This window comes from Phocoena phocoena, chromosome 5 (assembly GCF_963924675.1).
Source record: "Phocoena phocoena chromosome 5, mPhoPho1.1, whole genome shotgun sequence".
Lineage (NCBI taxonomy): Eukaryota > Metazoa > Chordata > Mammalia > Artiodactyla > Phocoenidae > Phocoena > Phocoena phocoena.
The window spans coordinates 91,725,402-91,746,041 of NC_089223.1; the positions used below are offsets into that span (position 1 = coordinate 91,725,402).

Below are 20,640 nucleotides of genomic sequence, written 5' to 3' on the forward strand. Positions count from 1 at the left end.
TAAATCACAATATTACAGTATCACTTCTACTTCCCATTCATTGGGCAGTTTGACACGTGGTTCCAGCAAACCATTAAGGATCCATGAAACACAATCTTCCCATGGGTTTGGAAGCAGGAAGAATTCGTTGATAAAAAACCCTAAAGACACACACCTGAAATCCTCTTCTTGTCTTGTCCAGTTCATCAGGTTCCCTTTCGGTGTATCTCATGGGTTATTGCTGCATGTTCTTCTAAGTGTCCAAGTTCCCTTTCGGTGTATCTCATGGGTTATTGCTGCATGTTCTTCTAAGTGTCCAAGTTCCCTTTCGGTGTATCTCATGGGTTATTGCTGCATGTTCTTCTAAGTGTCCAAGTTCCCTTTCGGTGTATCTCATGGGTTATTGCTGCATGTTCTTCTCAGTGTCCAAGTTCCCTTTCGGTGTATCTCATGGGTTATTGCTGCATGTTCTTCTCAGTGTCCAAGTTCCCTTTCGGTGTATCTCATGGGTTATTGCTGCATGTTCTTCTCAGTGTCCAAGTTCCCTTTCGGTGTATCTCATGGGTTATTGCTGCATGTTCTTCTCAGTGTCCAAGTTCCCTTTCGGTGTATCTCATGGGTTATTGCTGCATGTTCTTCTCAGTGTCCAAGTTCCCTTTCGGTGTATCTCATGGGTTATTGCTGCATGTTCTTCTCAGTGTCCAAGATGCTTTCTGGTCTCTGCTTATGAACTCGTACCCAGCTCGCTTTAAGTGTGGTCTGTAACAATTGTACTGCTTAAGAAGGTAACTTACTCTAAGATGGCCAACTTACCTGCCATCTATTTTTGCCAGAAGAACGGATGCTTTTCTTATTTGGGGAGTGATGTGAGTCTCCCTCGTTTTCTTCTCTGGTCTGAGTGCCCAGTGTCTAGTCTTTGTGTTCCCTTTTTGTTTCGCCCACAGTCTGCTGTGCTACTTATCAAAGATGTGAGTCTACTTCCTTTGTCAGAAAGAATAACTGAAAAAACAGTCTCTGGATGAAACATGGATGTCATTACATTTCTGTGGGTAGAAATCTTAGGTTTTCAACTTAAGCACCTCACAACCATTGTCATGTATGCCTTCCTTGGCAAGAGGAGTAGGTGTGAGAGTTGATGAAAAACATAGATGCTTAAAAGATCTGACATTTTAGATATCATAAAAGGGTTCCCAAGGAGTTATTTATTTCACAAGGACTTTTACTTTTTCCCCATGGTATTTTTGTGCCATAATTCCTTTTTTTTTGATTCCTGAAGAGGTATCTCTAAATGTTTAATAACTGTTCTGAACCTGAGGAGATGGTATACACCAGAACAGAATCATTTATGGGAAGAGGAGATTTTAGCCAGTGGAGTAGTGGACAAATATTAGCATGAAAATACATCTGTAACCATTTCTAGAGCATTCCACCAGAGTTCTGACAACTTTCAAGGAAATGCTGAAAGGCTTTCTTAAGAGGTAAAAGTATAGGAGCTCACAATGCACCTCAGAAAATAATTTCTTTAGCAATTTCCTATGCATACGTGGATCTCCCTTCAAAGCACCATTCCCAACACTTTTCATGGACTACTTTATTTCTAATGTACTCATCTAAGCATTAGTAGGGAAAACTTTTCCTTAAATTAATGAATAAAAAGTCTCCTGGGTTTCTACTGACATTTATTTCCAGCATGGTAGCCTTTATTCTTCTCAGCTGTCATTTACAACTGCAGTATTCCCCTGCCTTTGAGGGTAAACTCTGATGATATTAGAGAGAGCAGATTCAATTTATAAAACAGGAGGAGGAGGCATAACTCATATCTGTTTTATAGGCTCATTGCATTATATCAGACCGGTACTCTACTGGGTTCAACTGCTTTGATGAATACCATTTAACCTTGGTATAGCCATGTTGAGGTTACAGCGACTCTGTATCATGGAGTTCTGCTTACCAAATTCTAGATTATTAACATTATACTAACAGCTCATATTTAATGAGCAAATACGGTGCACAAAGAAGAGGACTAAGATAATAACATAACGTGCGTTATCTTACTAATTCTCATAACACACCTCTGGTGTCAATAGTTATCCCCATGTTACAGAGGAGAACAATAGGACTTAGATGAAACAATTTGAAGCCATGCAGCTTTTAAGCAGAGGTTCAGTGCAGTCCTTCTACTTCGCTCCAGAGCCCAGGAACATAAGCATTTCACTAAATTATTCTAAATGCTTCCTGGCAGAATGATACCAGCTATTGTATGGACATGAGGGTGTTTGCAATGTCCACACATGAGCCTAGACATCAGGAAACACAGACACAAGGTAAGGCTCAGCAGCCCACCGTGTGGTTTATGGCAATTCCTTTCACCTCAACCTCAGTCTCCTTGTTTTTAAAATGAAGCCATTGGACTGGATTACAGGTATTCCCCGCTTTTCAAAAGTTCTCTTTACGAAAGACCTGTATTAGTACCTGTTTTCCCTAATCAAAAGAAGTCTGAAGAGGGTTTTTCACTTTTATATAAAAAGGCGAAAAGTGAAAATAGTATTTAGCGTTCATTTTGCAGCTAACTGATATAGAGGCTGCACACCTCAAGCATAAAGGAGCACCACCAATCTCCTTCCCCAAGAAGAACTACACTTTGCATCTCAGCATCAAGCCTCCGTAGTTGTTTTTTTTTAAATAGATCTTTATTGGAATATAATTGCTTCACAATACTGTGTCATTTTCTGTTGCACAGCAAAGCAAATCAGCCATATGCATACATATATCCCCATATCCCCTCCCTCTTGAGTCTCCCTCTCACTCCCTGTCTCACCCCTCTAGGTCGTTGCAAAGCACGGAGCTGATCTCCCTGTGCTACGCTCCTGCTTCCCACCAGCCAACTATTTTACATTCAGTAGTGTGTATATGTCGATGCTTCCCTCACTTTTCCCCAGCTTCCCCCTCCCACCCCATGTCCTCAAGTCCATTCTCTATGTCTACCTCTTTATTCCTGCCCTGCAACTAGGTTCATCAGTATCTTTTTTTTTTTTTTGACGATTCCATATATATGTGTTAGCATACAGTATTTGTTTTTCTCTTTCTGACTTACTTGACTCTGTATGACAGACTCTAGGTCCATTTACCTCACTACAAATAACTTAATTTCATTTCTTTTTATGACTGAGTAATATCCCACTGTCTGTCTGTGAGCATCTCTGCTTTATCTCAACTTATTTTCTGCGCACACATTAGCAAGGTATGTCCTAGGGAATTGCTTCTGTGTTTTCTGCCATTTCAGCTTACAGAAGGTTTCATAGGAGCACTCTACTTTTGGAGAGCAGGGGAAACCTGTATCTCTAAAGTTGCTTAAACACTCAAGTTTCCTGACTCTGTGATCAATAGACTAGGCTCTGCCATTTTCTAATTATGAGAACATGGGTAGTTTCTCTCTAACAGTTTGCTCATGTAAAATGGAGGTAATGCTAGCATCTATCCATTCACATGAGAAAATCCATGTAAAGCATTTAACACAATGTATTAACTTATCATCATCATGCTAATTATTATTATAAAAATCTCTTTTATTAACACTGATATTAGTGGCAGCAAAGTAATCATAGAACATTTACAACTGATCTTGACACATTCTCATAACCCTACCTAAGCGAGCTGAGAAGAACACATCTACAAGGCCCCAAAAGGCAAGCATCTCTTCACCACTTGACAAAAGTATGGCAGTTACGTGCTGAGAAAATCTCATTCCACATTCATTGCATCCTGATCACATCATTGCAAAGGGTTTAAGAAGCACTAAAGGAAACTCGCTGGTCATAACAGATACATTTTTTTTTAATTAAAAAAATTTTTTTCTTAATCAATATCCCCAGTTTGGGTTGAAAAGTCTTCCTTTTGCACATGGCTCTCTCCAACACAGCCATGATGGGTGGCTTTGGAGGCAAACAATGTTGTGCACCAGGAGGCCACTTTCTCAGTCCTGATGGAGAAAAAGATGATAATCCAGAAGGCTAACATTGCAATGAATGGAGTCAGGGAGATTGATTCCACTAATCTTTAAATTCCATAAAAGCAAAAATAAAATTTAAAAAAATTCACTTCTGTAATCTTTGTTGCCCAGAACAGTGCTCGATGCACAGAAGGCACTATATAACTATTTGTTCAAAGAAGAAACACATGTATGCCTCTGAAAACAATTGTGATGCCAACAGGTTTCTTCATTTTAATCTCTGCAAGCTTCATTTTCCTCACCTCAGGGTTAGTGAAAATGTTAGAAGAGATGATGTATGTGAGAAGGCATTGAATGTACACTCATTAAACAGCTATGGTGATGTGGTCCAGCAGCCTGCCATCAAAGCATCCTTGTCTGCATGAAAAACTTGCACATCACTTTATCTCTTGGAGGGATCTGGACAAATGCCTTCATGTCCTCTGATAATTTTCAGAATGATGATTAGATTCATGAGGAAAGCAAATTACTGTTGTTTGTTCATGGGATTTGGTGAGTGTCAAATTACCACGTGACTCTGGTCAGCAGCCCCTCTCAATGTGAAACTTTCTCATAAACAAGTGGTGGTAGCACATATGGGTACAGCCTTTCTGGAAATCAGTGTGACTGTGCATTATGAAGAGCCTAACATAGTTTAAGCCCTTTGGTCTTGTGAGTCTCCTTCTGGGATTAGTCGTAAAGAAAGAACCACAGGTGCAATCACAGATCCATGCACTGGAATGTTAATTACATTGTTATTCCTATGTAGTTCAAAAATATGCTGAAATCCCCTAAATATCCAACAATATGACAAGTGCAATGGACACATTATTATGCAGCCATTAATAATGATGACATGGAAAATGCTCAGGATATTTTGTTACAGTAAGAAAAAAGGTGCAATACTATATTCTTACATTATTCTAATTTTATTTGTACAGCATATTAATACATGCTTAGATAGAAGACTAAAATAGTTTTACAGTAGCATAATTAAGGGTAATCTTTATTTATTTTTTTCTATAGACAACATATATTCATGAAATGATCACTTGCTAATAATCAGATGAAATGTCATTAGAAAATATTATATAGAAGCCATAAAGCTTATAGAAGGTTATAGTAACTTCTCAAAGTATATACGAGTGAAGCTTTCCTCACTCTCTCTAAAGCTGGGAATCCTACTGCTTCTTGGGTTCTTCCTCTTAGAGTGAAGAAATCCTAATTAACAAATTCGTTCTTAGATATCTAGGCCTTACTGAACTTGTTTATTTGAAAATGTCATCCTTTAAAAATGACTCCAGGGGAAATGAAAAGAATTTATATGGCTAAGTGATGTGATGACGGTTCTATTAAAGCATCAGTGGGAGAACTATTTCAGAGCACAGACATTTGGAGCATTTTCAAATAAGCCTCCGAGACAGACACTGCTAACAGTTCACCAAGTTTGTGTTCTTATCTTCTTCCTGGGCACATGAGCCTTCTCTTGTGGTTTGGGGTGGACATATTAAGTGATTTCTCACCAAAAATATAAGAGTGGAAAGGATATGTGCCACCTTAAGACCTGGTCCATAAACACCTTTAATGCTCACTCTTCAATGTCTTTTTCTCCTTCAGATTAAATGATCACATAGACGCCACATGACGATGGCCAAGCTTTCATTAGCCTCTGTCCCTTAAGCACTCTGATCTGTTCCCCACCCTCCAAGACTGTTGGATAAGCAAGAAATATACTGAATTCTTTTAAATTTATATATATTTAAGTTATATTTGGGAGCATGTTTGTTATAGCAGCAAGAGTTAACCTAACACAGCCACATCTTTTATGGTACACACTGAGCTGTACACAGGACCTCGTCAAATTCATTCTTAATGGAGAGGTGGAGATACCTCTTTTGTGCAGAAATGACTTCACAAAACTGGTGAGGGAAGAGTTAGAGAATAGATCATTCATACCATTTTGTAAATCACTAGAGTCTTAAAAAATCTGATTAATTTTTTTGTTTACCTGAAGGTAGTAAAATGAATTGCTTTCCCATAAGAACTCTTTAGAATAAATAAAAGATCACCATTCTATGGCTTGTTATTTTTGTGTGTTCTTTTATGTTGCTTCTGACCTTTCTTGTTCTATTTGGATGTAGGTCCGTGACGGCACAACATTTAACTTGTTTATTGCTGCTGCCTTGTTTCCCAGAAAAGTTCTTAGAATAATAAACATACAGTATGCATGGGTTAAAGATGTAAGTTAATGTAATAAATATAAGATGGATAAAGACAAATTCACTTGATGAGACTTACCACCCTAAAACTTGACCAGAAGTTTTTGTCTTTTTAATTTAAAAAAAATTATTTATTTATTTATTTTTAGGGCTACGTTGGGCCTTAGTTGTGGCATCCAGGATCTTTCATTGAGTGCGCGGGCTCTTTGTTGTGGTGCACAGGTTCCAGAGCACATGGACTCTGTAGTTGTAGCATGCAGGCTCTTTAGTTGAGGTGCGAGAGCTCAGTAGTTGTGGCGCGTGGGCTTAGTTGCTCCACAGCATGTGGGATCTTAGTTCTCCAACCAGGGATCAAACCCACGTCTCCTGTATTGGAGGGCAGATTCTTTACCACTGGACCACCAGGGAAGTCCCTGACCAGGAGTTTTTAGTTGGCAGAGAATGGATTTCGTTTGATACAGACATGTGATTAAACATAAAACAAACATATGAGACCATCAATTTCTGAATTTCATTTCACATTATAAGATATATCTATCAAATACATCTAGAGATTAGAGACAGCTGACAAGTTTGCTGGCTGCAGGTGTCCGTTCATTTCCCATATTTGTCTCTGGCTAGAATCATTTGAACTCCAAGGCAAATTTCCAGCTTTGACCTTGCACAAATTCACCACCTGACGGCAGACAGCCATCTATTTGTTCTCGCCTTACTATCCCCAGCAGATGGCTCAGAGATAAATAGCCAATAAATCACAATTTCCATGCATGAGAGGGTCCAACTACAAAGTGCTTATTTGCTTTTAAAATTGGTTCTGTTGCTGCCAACTAGACAGAGTCATTTAGTCAAAACTTTGGAGTGATGAGCTATCTACATGCCATCTTCTTTCCTTTCGGAGTTGTAGCTGTTGATTGTTCATTTGCTTATGTATTAGTTAGGATTTGCCAGAGAAACAAAAGCCAATAGATGTGTATATATACAGAAAGTAATTTATTTTAAGCAATTGGCTCACATGATTGTGAAGACTTAAAATCTGATGGAGGAGAGAGACAGACTGGAGACTCAGGAACTCAGGAAGGAATTGCAGTTCAAGTCCAAAGGCAGTCTGCTGTAGAACCAAGAAGAACCAATGTTGCATATTAGCTCCCAAGGCAATGTGCTGGAGAATTCCCTTTTGCTCTGGAGAGATTAGCATTTTGTTCTATTTAGGTCTTCAACTGATTGGGTGAGGCCCACCCATATTATGGAGGGTAATCTCTTTTACTCAAAATCCACCAACTTAAATGTAAACCTCATTCAAAAACACCCTATAGAAAGATCCAGAATAATGTTTGACCAAATAATTGGGCATATGGCCCAGACAAGTTGACATGTAAAATTAACCATCATAATTTGCTTGCTTGCTTTTTTCCTAATTTGTTGTTGCCTGTCTTTTTTTTGCTCCCATCCTCTTAGGTCCTTGGGGTCATTATTTCCACAGGGCTTATTTCATTCAAAACCTTGTGATGATCTGGAAAGTTCCAAGCTCACATTCCAGCTCTCCCACTGGCTAGCTGAGTAACAAGGCACTTTACCGCATAGCCTAGTTCTTCCTCGGTGAATAGAGATTCCTAAGCCATAGGTTTATTATAATGATCAAATGGGGAAAATCCACATTGACGAGCTCTGTAAACACAAGTTCACATTGAAACTACTGTTCGAAACTGTGTTTATATATCAAAGGTACTACCTTTCAGACCAACAAAGGAAAAAACAGAAAATTCCTCATGTGAAGCACATTATAGTTGTGAATAACTGGCTCATTAGAATAAAGAAAGATCAAATTAATACATCAAGTGTATTCATGAAGGGACAATGATTTTAAGAGTTAAGAAAAGCTTTAAAGACCACAAATGATTTTTGAAGATCCCAGTAACAGTGTCAGATTTAAAGTATACAGAATATTCATGTCTGAAGGCAGGGAAATGGGGTCCTGTGAGAACTGAAGCAAGGGAGCTCAGGTAAGATGCACCTGTTCACAAGAAGCTACTCAGAAGAAATGGATAGAACTTATCACCTCCCTACTTTCAGTGTACGATTAACGTCCCACATGTGGTTTGATGTTGGATTATTTTGTGATTGTCAATCTCCACTGCTCAAGGAGTGTCTCCAGTTCAGAATCCTGACCAGATTGTTCTTGCAACTCCAAAAAGTGAAAGCGTTTTTGCGCTTACCTCAGTCTCAAGTCCACTTACTTAGTCCTGATTTCGGCATCAAGGCAGATCTTTTCTAACATTTTAGATTGCAGCTCCTTTTACAGAAAATGCCCAATCTCAGAGGGGTACCTTTACCCTCTGGTCCCACCAAGTCAGTAGTCCAACATTAGTGGAGTTCCCAAGGTCAGTATCTTTTGGTCTTAAATAACTCCAACCAGACAAAGGTGGGAATTCATTATGTTCAGGTCTGTTTCTTTTCAAACCTTCCTCTCCAGAAATTCAACAGATCTTCAGGTCCTGCCTTACTCAGAGTTACTTATTACTAACAATGTTGTCGTTCAGTCCCACAATCTGTTAACAGAAATTAGTAACTATTTCTGTTTGAGACTTATTGGGCTACCTTATACCCAAAGGGAGCACATCATTTTCTCATTGAACTAAAGATTATGGGGGTTCAGCACATCTCCAGAGGATACAGCACCAAGATCCAGCAAAGACCACATCAGAAACATCTTGCAATATCCTTGATATATGAAAAACAGAGTAATTTTTTCCTACCTCGTTGATAATATACATACATGTTCTTAAAAAGAGCAGTGTGTTTTTTTTAACGTGTCAGACCAGCTTTGATGCTGATACTATGCAAACATTTTTACAACAGCAACTTTTTTTTTCAGTCTGTGAGAACTGGAACAAAGAGAAGTGTATAGTGTGCTTTTTTTCTTTTTGTGATAATGGGTGGATGGAGAACTTTCTTGGTGCAGCTTTGCACGGTAGGCAGTTCTATTTCAAATGGGCAAAAAATCAGTTTTATGACCACTTTGCTCTTATTGCCTCTCTACCGCTTTCTCTAGGAATGCCCCAGCGGGGTTGTTAATGAAGACACCTTCAAAGAGATTTACTCGCAGTTCTTTCCACAGGGAGGTAAGTACAAATGTGGACCGGTGAATTCTACTCTCAGAATTATGCTTGCAGTCTTGAGTTTGGTTTAATCTTTCATGGCATGACTCTACATTTTTCATCTTTATGTCAGAGAATTAATACACAGTATACAGTGCATGCGATTCTCAATACGTCCTAAAAATGAGCTACTTACGAATTATCAAATACCCTAGGGTTCACTCTTTAGCTTAATGCAAGCAGTATTACCGTGTGCTTGATACCACATCTCTCAAAGACGCGGTGCTTTCTAACTATGATGGGCGAGTCCTGGATATGCCACAAAGCTTTCACATGCATTATACGTCTCATTCTCCCAACTCTCAAAATTAGGACTCTCAAAATGGAATTATCCTCAATTTTTGGATCTGAAATCCAGGGCTTAGAGAAGCTAAATGTTTTGCTCAGAGTCACACATCCACTAAGTGGCAGATCTAGGTTAGAACCCAGATTTTTCTGTAACCTCATCTAATATTCTTTCTGCTCTTCCTCTCTCTTTCAGGAACTCTCCACTAGCACCCCTACCCCTGCATCTAAGAAAATTAATACCACCCTAGACATTATTTTAATTGGAAAGAAAACAAGGAACGCAAAATGATAATACATACCTGTTAGAGATGAGTGAGAGATATATTTGCCACTGGACCTTATAGTCTCTCCTTCAATCGCTCGGGAGGATGCCCAGCTCAAACTTGTCCTGCAGCCTGCTCTGTGTCCAGCTGTGCATTAGGTGCTGATGATGTAAGAGGGGTGAGATGTGGTACCTGCCCCACAGAACGTTAGAGTCTAGAGGAGCAGATGAACAATGTCAAAAAAAAAAAATGTGAGGATACGGGTTAAAAATATAGTATTATAAAAGCACAACGTAGGCACAATGAGACAAGCTGAAGAACAGGGAGGAAATAAAAAAAGTCTATCCAGGTAAATTGAGCCTGAGCTGAAGCAGCCGCCTTTCATCACGTATCTAATGCGTGTCTGGCCTTGGCATGTGTTACCCGTCACCTCCCAACAACCCGAGTTATGGTTCTCCCTTTCTAATGAATGTGGAAACTAAGGTGCAGAGAAATTCATCCATTTCCTTGCCATCGTCTTTTCACTTCAATTCCACTTAAAAGATCCACCATCATCTGGTGCCAAAATAACTGCTGTGGTCTCTGAACTAAGTCTCCCTGATTCCAACGCTCTTCTCCACTCCCCAGCCATGCTGTATTTGCAACATGAGCCAGAGTAATCCTGGTAAAATGTAAGCCAGGTCGTCTCACTGCTCTGCACAGAATCTTCCATCCCCTCAGAGCGTAAGCCAAGGTCACCGTCTCCTGTTCTATCTCTGCCTCGTCCTTCACTGACCCTCCCCTTCACTCACCTCATTCCAGAGGTCCTGGCCTCTTGCCCTTCCTCCAGCACAGCAGTCCTGCTGCTGCCTCTGGGCCTTTGTTTTTTTATTTTATTTTTTATTTTTGGCCGTGCAGCATGTGGGATCTTAGTTCCCCACCCAGGGATTGAACCCACACACCCTGCAGTGGAAGCTTGGAGCCTTACCACTGGACCACCAGGGAAGTCCTATCTCTGGGCCTTTGAGTTCACTCGTTATTCTCTCTGCCTGGAATTATTTTCTCCCGAATATCCATCTCAATATCTCACCACCTCTGCTTTTATTCAAATGCCATCTTCTCAGTGAGGCTTCCTCTGGCCACCCTGGCTTAAATGACAACCCCTACATATCCCCCAGGCCTTTTCTTTATGTTTCTCTTTAGCTCTCAAGAGCATCTAATAATATATATTTCATTTGTTTGTGTTGTTGCTTACTGTCTCTTTTTCCACTAGAATGTCATCTCCAAGGGAACGGAAGTTTTTGTCTGCTTTGCTCACTGCTGTATCCACAGGTCGTGGAACAGTGAGTGACAAGTAGTTGCTCTAGATACTCACTGCAAAACAGGGTGAATGCATGGATGAACGAATGACATCCACCTCACCATGGGATAATATCTGTAAAAGGCACTTTGAATGTATACAACACTTAAATAATTGTTTCATACAAAAATTAGATTCACTTTTGGCTTTAGATATTTGATAGGTTGAATTTGAAATTGAAATTGAAAATTTCAGTTTTGGGCATGGATTATCAAATTAGAAAGTTTCACTTAAGATGGACTTTTCAAAGAATTAAATTAGAATTCGGAGAAAACACAGGGTGACCCACTATTACATGAATTTGGATACATCATAGGTGACAACTTCCCCAACCCCATCTCATTAATAACAGCCCACAGACAGGTATTGGTCATAGGGTCTGATGCCAGGATTGTAATGGACCCTTTGTCTGAATTGATAAGGAATTTAGAATATCATTTGTTTAACACATACTTCTAAATTATTAAAAACCATGGAATTTTTTAAAAGAATGATGTTTACTATAAACTAAGTGTCTGACAATATATTGATAGGCAATTAATATCCAAGCACTTAGCACAAATGGAGGGTGCAGTGGTTAAGAATCTGCCTGCCAATGCAGGGGACACGTGTTCAAGCCCTGGTCCGGGAAGATCCCACATGCCGCAGAGCAGCTAAGCCCGTGCACCACAAATACTGAGCCTGCGCTCTAGAGCCCGTGCTCTGCAACAAGAGAAGACACCGCAATGAGAAGCCCACACACCACAAGGAAGAGTAGCCCCGGCTCGCCGCAACTAGAGAAAGCCCGCACACAGCAACGAAAACCCAACAGAGCCAAAAATAAATAAGTAAATAAATAAAAATTAAAAAAAAAACCACTTAGCACAAATGGAAATCTTTTATTTTTTGATTATCTCAAATGAAAGTTATTACATGCTACAAATTGGATACAACTCCACATTAAAATTTTATCCTTATCTGAAAAATAACATTTCAACATTAGAGAACATCTACTTAAGCACAATCCTTTGCAAGGGATTCTTGTTACAAAGTCCAAAGGGATTTGTGGAAAGATCACTTTTGCACTCTTAAAAATTCATTGATTATTCCTGTTAAATGAATGCATAAATCTAAAAGCAGCCAGCATTACTGAAGGAAATGAAATATTTTTTAAAATGATGACTTGCAATTTTAAAAATTAATATCGCGCATGCAAATCGTATCTTGCAGTGCCGCTAGAAAAGGGAAAATGTCCTAAGGAGGAATGTATTCTCCGATGGCAGGCAAATCCATGTTACGGCCATCCTCACATTTCTGTGGAGTCATTTATTTAGGTTGATGGCCTGAAAGCAACAGATGTCTCTCATTATGAGTCGTAACGATGATGGGTCCATAAGTCACAATGTCTCACAGTTTCCTTCAGGAAGGTTCTTTGTCTTATTGCCAGAACCTTCTGCAATTTGTACTGTGTCAGGCTCTTTAGTTTTCTCTACTTCTTAGCAAGATGGTTTACCAAGCACGGCTTGTTTGGAGTTCTGGATGTCAGCACAGCTGGACTGAACAGAATCTTCCTGTTTGTAAGGGATAAAGTATGTCTCCTATAAAACAAGCCGAGAGGAAATGGCTTGTTTGTGGCATTACCTGTATCATTACAGCCATGCTTTTCTTTTTTTTTTTTTCGGTACGTGGGCCTCTCACTGTTGTGGCCTCTCCCGTGGCGGAGCACAGGCTCCAGATGTGCAGGCTCAGCGGCCATGGCTCACGGGGCCCAGCCGCTCCGCGGCATGCGGGATCCTCCCAGACCGGGGCACAAACCCGTGTCCCCTGCATCGGCAGGCGGACTCTCAACCACTGTGCCACCAGGGAAGCCCAGCAATGCTTTTCAGTGCCACGTACAGGGGAAACCTTAGCTTAGAAACTCTTAGCTCACCAGACATTTTTAAAGCTCATGAAAATTGCAATTTCCTGGGCTACTCCTGCTTCTGTTGTAGGAATTTCGCATTTGCTTTGACTATACAAGGCACCTGATAAACAGCTACTCAAGGAACAAATCAATGAGCTTCAGTCAGAAGACTCTAAGTCAACAAATATTTATCGAACAATCACTGCGTTCAAGACACTTGAGGCACTTAGATGAGCTCTATGGACATAAAGGTTTAAATTTTTTTTCCAAATAACTCCACCCACTGAATACAGTCCTTCTCATGCGCAGACAATCTTTCTAGGAATTTTCGGGGTGATTTAGAGAGAACATACTTAACAGAGACGACCACTCATGTATGTGAACCTGCCTTACTGTAGTAACATTGCCATGAATTGTATATTCGAATGCATTAATCTAAGTCTGTACCTTTTGCTTGAACTCAGGTGAGAGTAGGGGATTTGTGGTGGGGAGAAAGAAATCAACCAGACTGATTTCAACCACAGACCTGGAACATGAGAATCAAGTGTATTTGTTTAAATATTCTGAAATGTATGTGTATCGATGGCCTTTTCAACCAAGGGATTAGTTGGTATCATCACTGTGCTCTGGTCATAACTGGGTTAAAGACACTGGACTAAGTCAAGAGTCCTGAGTTTACAGATAGACTCTCTGCCCCCACGAAAATGTGTGGCTCAAATAGCTTATTTCTCTGGGCCTCAGGTTGTTCCTTCACCAGATGTGGAACAGAAGAATCCTCATGTTTTCCTTCTGTTCTAACATCCTTTATTTCTAAGAGTTAGTGTTGGAATGTCTTGATTTCATTACCAACTCTACCGTTAACTAACTAGGTGACCATAACTACGTCCCTAACATTACCTACACCCACTGCCCGCCTTTGTTAAATGTAGATAAATAGCTAAATGGTATCCAAGATCACTTCCTATCTTAAGACTCCACAAATTTTGTCCCCTAACTGTAAAATTTCAACACTTAATTTTCAGCTTCACAAGTAAAATTACAGGAAACTGGGCAAAGTCATCGTATGATACTCAGTAACTTTTTGTTTTATGGAAGGAATTATGGTCAAAGAAGACTGTCAGCTCATGTGGGAAGAGCAGAAACCATTGCCATTTCTTTTGAGCCCTGGATTGTACTGAAATCTAGAATCCAGGATGCCAGTTCTTCATCCTTTTAGCAAATATTTACTGAGTATTTAAGAAGAGCACAGTCAGATGAAATCAGACCAAGATGGTTTTGTGGACAGTGTCCTTTTTCTCTACAGAATCCACCTCTGTGCCCAGTGAGACACTTCCAACGCCTTATCTCCTTCCTCTCACCCCATCAAAGCTAGTAGCATCATTCCCCTTCTTTAAAATCTTCCACTGTCTCCGGATGTCTACTGAAGAAATCCAAACTCTGTCAGAAACTCAGTACCATTCATGATATAATTGTACTGGTTTTCACTGAGCATGAAGTTCCATTAGGTTAGGACTTCAGTCACTTAGATACACAATTGAGAGTTCACAAAAAATAGAAATGTTTTCAGGTGAACTGTATTAATCTGTAAAAAAAAAAATTTGATCACATTTATTTAATGATGATAGCTAATAATTAGTGAACACTTAATATTTGCCTAGGACTGTTCTAAGAACTTTGGGTATAGTACCTCATTTAATCTCTTTATGATGACTCTCTGAAGTACATATTGTTATCATTATGTAGCTGAGGAAACTGAGTCACAGAGAGGTTAAACAACACACCCAAGGTCACACGGTTAATAGTTGGTAGAGCTGAGATTCAAATTCGGGCAATCTGACTCCACTACTGTATTAGCAACCTCTCTCCCCCTGGTATATGTAGGTTAGAAAACTGGCTTCACTTCCAGGAAACTTGCCAAGGTACATTTAGAGGAAAAAGACGTCCTCTGAACCACATTAGGGAAAACCTTGAGAGTGTGTGTCCCATGTGTCAAGCTTTAAACTAGAACAACCTCATCTGAGAAGGATGGTAATTATTGTATGCCTACATTATCTTGTGTTTTAAGTTTTTAAAAGCTGCTAACATCGTTTGTTCTGAGCCATTTTTCATGGTGAGTTCTGCTTGCTAAGGTAAAGGCACTTACTCTTACTGTATAAATAAAGTAACAAGAGACCTGCTTAATGAAGCTCATTTTAAAATATGCAAAATCCCTTATTTTTTCTTCCCTGAAAATAAGTTTAGCATACCATCTGTCAGCTCATTTCTCCACAGGGCACTAAATAGTTCAAGAAGTCTATGTAAAAGTACTGTTGAGAGCAAAACAACTTTGCAAATAGAAATAGACTGACAATTCTTGATAATTCTATATGGAACTTCCCAACAATCTCACTAAATTGATTGTAGTCAAAACCCTGGTTTCATACCCCAAAGGCCTTCTTCCTGTGACCAGTAAACACAAGATAGACATCCACTCTACAAACAATGGTTTTACATACTGTTAAGGCCCAGTTGTGGTGCCTGTTTGGCTCATTGTAAACAGTGTTATTAATTCATACGTTTAAAAATAAGTGGTTCCTCACGTCATATTTCAAGATAAGAGGTGAAAGAAAGTGCCACCACCATTTTGAGAAACTGAGTATACAATTTGCCTTGTGAAATATATGGCCTGCCACAGAGTTAACCATTGGGGTGAAGCATTCAGGGAAGACAGTCCATACAGAGGCCATGGATGCTTGAGAGCTAGGAGAGAAGTTTGCATGACCTCTGACCTCCCTTATTTGGGGAGAGCCATTCTCTACTCCTGCTTCTATGACTTACTTTCTTGACAGTTTCAAAAAGCAATTCATAAAGTAAAAGGCGAACAGAAGTTTTGCTAAATCCCAGTAAAAATAAAGGTTAAAAGTTATAAAATAGAAATAGATGAGGTTTTAAAAAGAAGATATAAGGCTAGAGCCAATGAGCTAAAAGGTTATAATTTTTTAATATAAAAAAGGTTACAATAAAAGGCTAAAACCCATGAGATGAAACATTTAAAAGAATCACGTAAATTTGATCAAGGGTCAAGCACAGAAGCACTTAAAAATGAAAACTGTACACTAAGAAAACAATAAGAAAAATACATATACTTTAAAAATATAAAGGCAGAAATTTCAGAGATTAGGGAGACAAAGGAGAAAAATGGAAGGAAAGAAAAATTAGAGGGAAATGACCTACTTGAAGCAAACTCAGAGGAAGTGTTAGATTTCAGAGAACTTCAGTTATCATTAGGTACCATCGTATGGCACTGGGACAAGAGAGCTGTCCAAAGCTGTCTACCATTGCCCAGAACCTCTAATCCCATCCAGGACCCAGGCAAAGCAGAAGCTCCTCACTGCTTTCAACTGGGAACCTTTAGGACCACACAATCCACTTTCAACATGGCCTCAGAAACTTCCCAAATCACCCTGGTTTCCACTTCATCAGGCAGCCTTACTGGCTATGGGCTAGCTTAGCTTCTTGGTCAGAAAGACCTAAGTTATATTCCACTCTACTCCTTACGGACTGTGTGACTTTGGGCAAGTTTCTCAACTTCTCTGAGTCCTGATATCCTTATCTGGGTTGTAAAATGATGAACAAACTAATAATAACAGCATCAATAATAGCAATTCATCTGTGCCTCATTATTAGTATTTTTATTATTTTACTTCTTCTAGAGATAGTCCCTGCCAAGCACTATGCAATTTCCAGATGCGTCTTGTTAATCCTCACACCCACCTATGGTAACATTATTCATCCCAGGGTCAGTAACATCACCCAAGACTCCCATGTGTTCAGAGCATTTCCAGCCAAAAACTTAGAGAGCTTCTGTCACCAATGGCCTCTGTAGGTAACTCACACCTATGAATCTCAAATTACAATCCTCTGTGGAGAGAAGGTGGGCAGCTGAGAAGAAAGCACAAGTCAAAGGAGGTAGAGTAAATTTTCCTGGATAGAAAGAGGCTTGGGACATGCTATACAAATCCTTTGTAGCATATTGAAATGCTAACTTATTATTTTATTTTCGACATTTCAGACTCAACCACATACGCACATTTTCTGTTCAATGCATTTGATACGGACCACAATGGAGCTGTAAGTTTTGAGGTAAGTCTTAGATTTTTTTTTTTTTTTTTAATATGCTTTGACTTTAGACACATTGAAAGGGATTTAGTGCTTCTAAGGTGAAAATTTGAGTTTGGTGGTGTAATTTTTTTTTTGCTTTTTGAGCCTTTTATTCCTTTATTATTATTGTAATAAGAACACTCAACAAGAGTAGGCAATCTTGCCCTGCTCCTAATCCTAGAAAGAAAGGTTTCTGTTTTTCTCCACTGAGTGTGATGTTAGCTATGGCCTTTTCATGTATGGCCTTTATTATGTAGAGGTACTTTCCTTCTATTCCTAGTTGACAGTATATATCATGAAAGGGTATTGAATTTGTCAATAGATGCTTTTTCTGCATCTATTGAGATGATCGTATGATTTGTACCCTTAATTCTGTCAGTGTGGTATATCACATTAATTGATTTTCATATGTTGATTCAGCTTTCCATCCCAGGGATAAATTCTACTTGATCATGGTGCATGATCTTTTTAATGTCCTGTTGGATTTGGTTTACTAGTGTTTTGTTGAGGATTTTTGCATCTATGTTTATCAGGAATATTGGCCTGTAGTTTTCTTGTGATGTCTTTGTCTGGCTTTGGCACCAGGGTAATGCTGACCTCATTTGGAAGTATTCCTTCCACATCAATTCTTTGAAAGAGTTTGAAAAGCATTGGTGTTAATTCTTTAAATGTTTGGAAGAATTCACCAGTGAAGACATCTGCTGCTGGGCTTTTCTTTGTTGGGAGGTTTTTGATTACTGAGTCAATCTCCTAGTTATAGGTCTGTTCAGACTTTCTGTTTCTTCATGATTCAATCTTGGTAAGTTGTGTGTGTGTATCTAGGAATTTATCCACTTTTTTTTTAGGTTATCCAATCTGTGGGCACAGAATTTTTCATAGTAGTCTCTTATGATTCTTTTTATTTCTGTAACATCAGTTACAATATTTCCTCTTTCAGTTCTGATTTATTTATTTATTTGAGTCTTCTTTTTTTCTTAGTCCAGCTAAGGGTTTGTCAATTTTGTCTATCTTTTCAAAACACCAACTCTTGGTTTCATTGATTTTTTTTTCTATTGTTTTTCTATTCTCTATTTTATTTATTTCTGCTCTAATTTTTGTTGTTTCCTTTTTCTAATTTAAGCTTAGTTTGTGCTTTCTCTGTCTCTTTGAGGGATAAAGTTACATTGCTTGTTTGAGACATCTCTCCTTTTTTGATGTAGGCATCTATTGTTATAAATTTCTCTCTTAGTACTGCCTGATAATTTTTGAGGAGAGGAAAGAAAAAGCCTAAGAACAGTTACTTTCCCTCATTGTATTGTCAAGAAGCTGCTCTTATCTTTCAAAATAAGTGCGAATGACAGCACACATTGAGTTTGCTTTCTAGTACTTTCTATATGTTTATACAAGAAAAGTGCATTTTCCCAACTGCATGACAGCAAACCCAGAAAGCAAACAATTTAATTAGTATTTACTGGCATCCACTGTGGGCCTGTTACTGTGGTAGGCCTTGGAAATACAAAGCTGATAAAAACCCTGCTCTCGAAGGTCCGTAAGTGAGAGATAGAAGAAAGAAATTAAATATAACAAAATGCTACATTCACCACACTGGCAATTTTATAAGGAAATCCCTTTTCAAATTATGTACTTCAAGTGATTTGTATTTAATTTTGTTCATAAAATACTACATGTAAGCATCAGTAAGATGAAATATTTCCCGAGTATTCACATAGCTAAATACATTATTTATTTATAAGAGAATAATAATAAATAAAATACATTTTATTTATATATTTATTACATTTACTTATATATTATGTATTATTTTGTTTTATTATGTATATTTTATTTATATTACATGGGTAGAATGTGTAAATCATCTATTTGCTTATATTCTGAATGGCTGTGCTTTGTCTCTAGGGAGTAGAATTATTATCACTCTTTAATATATGTGTGATATTTTGATTTATAATAAGAAATATATATCCAAGAAAAGAAATATATATTTGGTCTTAGTCCCCAGTTTCTGACAAAGATCTCCTAAAACATTGGGTTTTAAGTGAGGAGAACAACAAAGATGTCTTTTGTTACGTTAATGAGGTGAATTTTGAACCTCAGCTAGAGGTGGGGGCTGGTTGCCAGGAGAACCAACCACTTGATTATAGAGAGTTGGAACTTTCAGTCCCTCCGTCCTGTCCTCCTGAGAGGGGAGAGGAGCTAGAGACTGAGTTCAATCACCAATGGCCGATGATTTAATTAATCATGCCTCTGTAATGAAGCCTCCTTAAAAACCCAAAAGGACAGGATTCAGAGAGCTTCCCAGTTGGTGAACACCTGGAGATTTAGGGAGAGCTGGGGGCTCTGAGAGGGCATGGAAGCTCAAGCCCTTTCCCCATGCCTTGCTCTGTGCATCTCTTCCACTTGGATGTTCCTGAGATATATCCTCTTACAAAAAACAAATAATCTAGTAAGTAAATGTTTCTCTGAGTTCTGTGAGCTGCTCTAGCAAAGTCATTGAACCCTAGAAAAGGTTTGTTGGAACCTCCAATATGTAACCCATTGGTCAGAAGCACAGGTGACAACCTATACTTGCAAGTAGCATCTGAAGCTGGGGGCTGGGAGGGGGCAATGATGTAGTATCTGGCTCTGTCTCCAGGTAGAAAGTATCAGCGTTAAGTTCAATTATAAGACACACATCTGGTGTTGGAGATAACTTGATGGTGTGAGGAAATCCCCACTCACACACTGGAATTGGGGGCAGAATTGTCACTGTTTATAATGGGAACCAGATAATTTAGAGGGTATGCATATTTAGGATTGGGAAGGGTGCATCTTACACGAGCAGAAATTTCAGTGAGTGCCAGGATAAAGGAAAGCAGATGATGGTGTGGAATCAACAAGGAAGGGCACTGGTGGGGCTGTATCAGGGAAGCCTGCCCATGGACTTGATGAACTAGGTCTGAAGGACAAGCCGGAGATGCTCAAGAGAATAATGGCTCAGGATGGGAAGCAGTGGGAGTGAGGCAGAGGCCTGGGAATGAAGAGAAAGCATTTGTAAACCACCTAGAAGGTGGAATACAAAAGAGGAGGGTGACAGGAAAACTGTGTAAGGAGGCGGAGGACAGATCCTCACACATCTGAGGCAGGATGCTAGGGGGGCTGAATCATCTTGCAGGAGGTGAGGCGCCCTTGGAGAATTTTCAGCGGGGAAGTTAAGGTATCAGGGCTGTGTTCCTAGAAACAAGTCCATTTAGCAGCTATTTATCCAAGAGTCCAGACAGGAGCTGATGTCAGCCCGAACTACAGTTAAGGCATTGGAGAGGAGGAGACAAGTTCAAGAGATATTAAAATTAAATTGGTAGACTTACATTTCAACACTTTGTGGAGTCAGGATGACAAAAGGAAGGTGCA

The 20,640-nt window shown here is 39.2% G+C and overlaps 1 protein-coding gene across 3 annotated transcripts in view; it reads left to right on the top strand.

Moving 5' to 3' along the window:
• The window catches only part of KCNIP4 (potassium voltage-gated channel interacting protein 4), a 1,210,338-nt gene that overhangs the window by 1,169,707 nt on the left and 19,991 nt on the right, over nucleotides 1-20,640 (top strand). For all 3 annotated transcript variants that reach the window (XM_065878086.1, XM_065878087.1, XM_065878088.1), the window contains 2 exons: nucleotides 9,236-9,305; nucleotides 17,165-17,235. In XM_065878086.1, coding sequence (XP_065734158.1) covers nucleotides 9,236-9,305; nucleotides 17,165-17,235 — 141 coding nt within the window. The remainder of the gene's footprint in view (nucleotides 1-9,235; nucleotides 9,306-17,164; nucleotides 17,236-20,640) is intronic.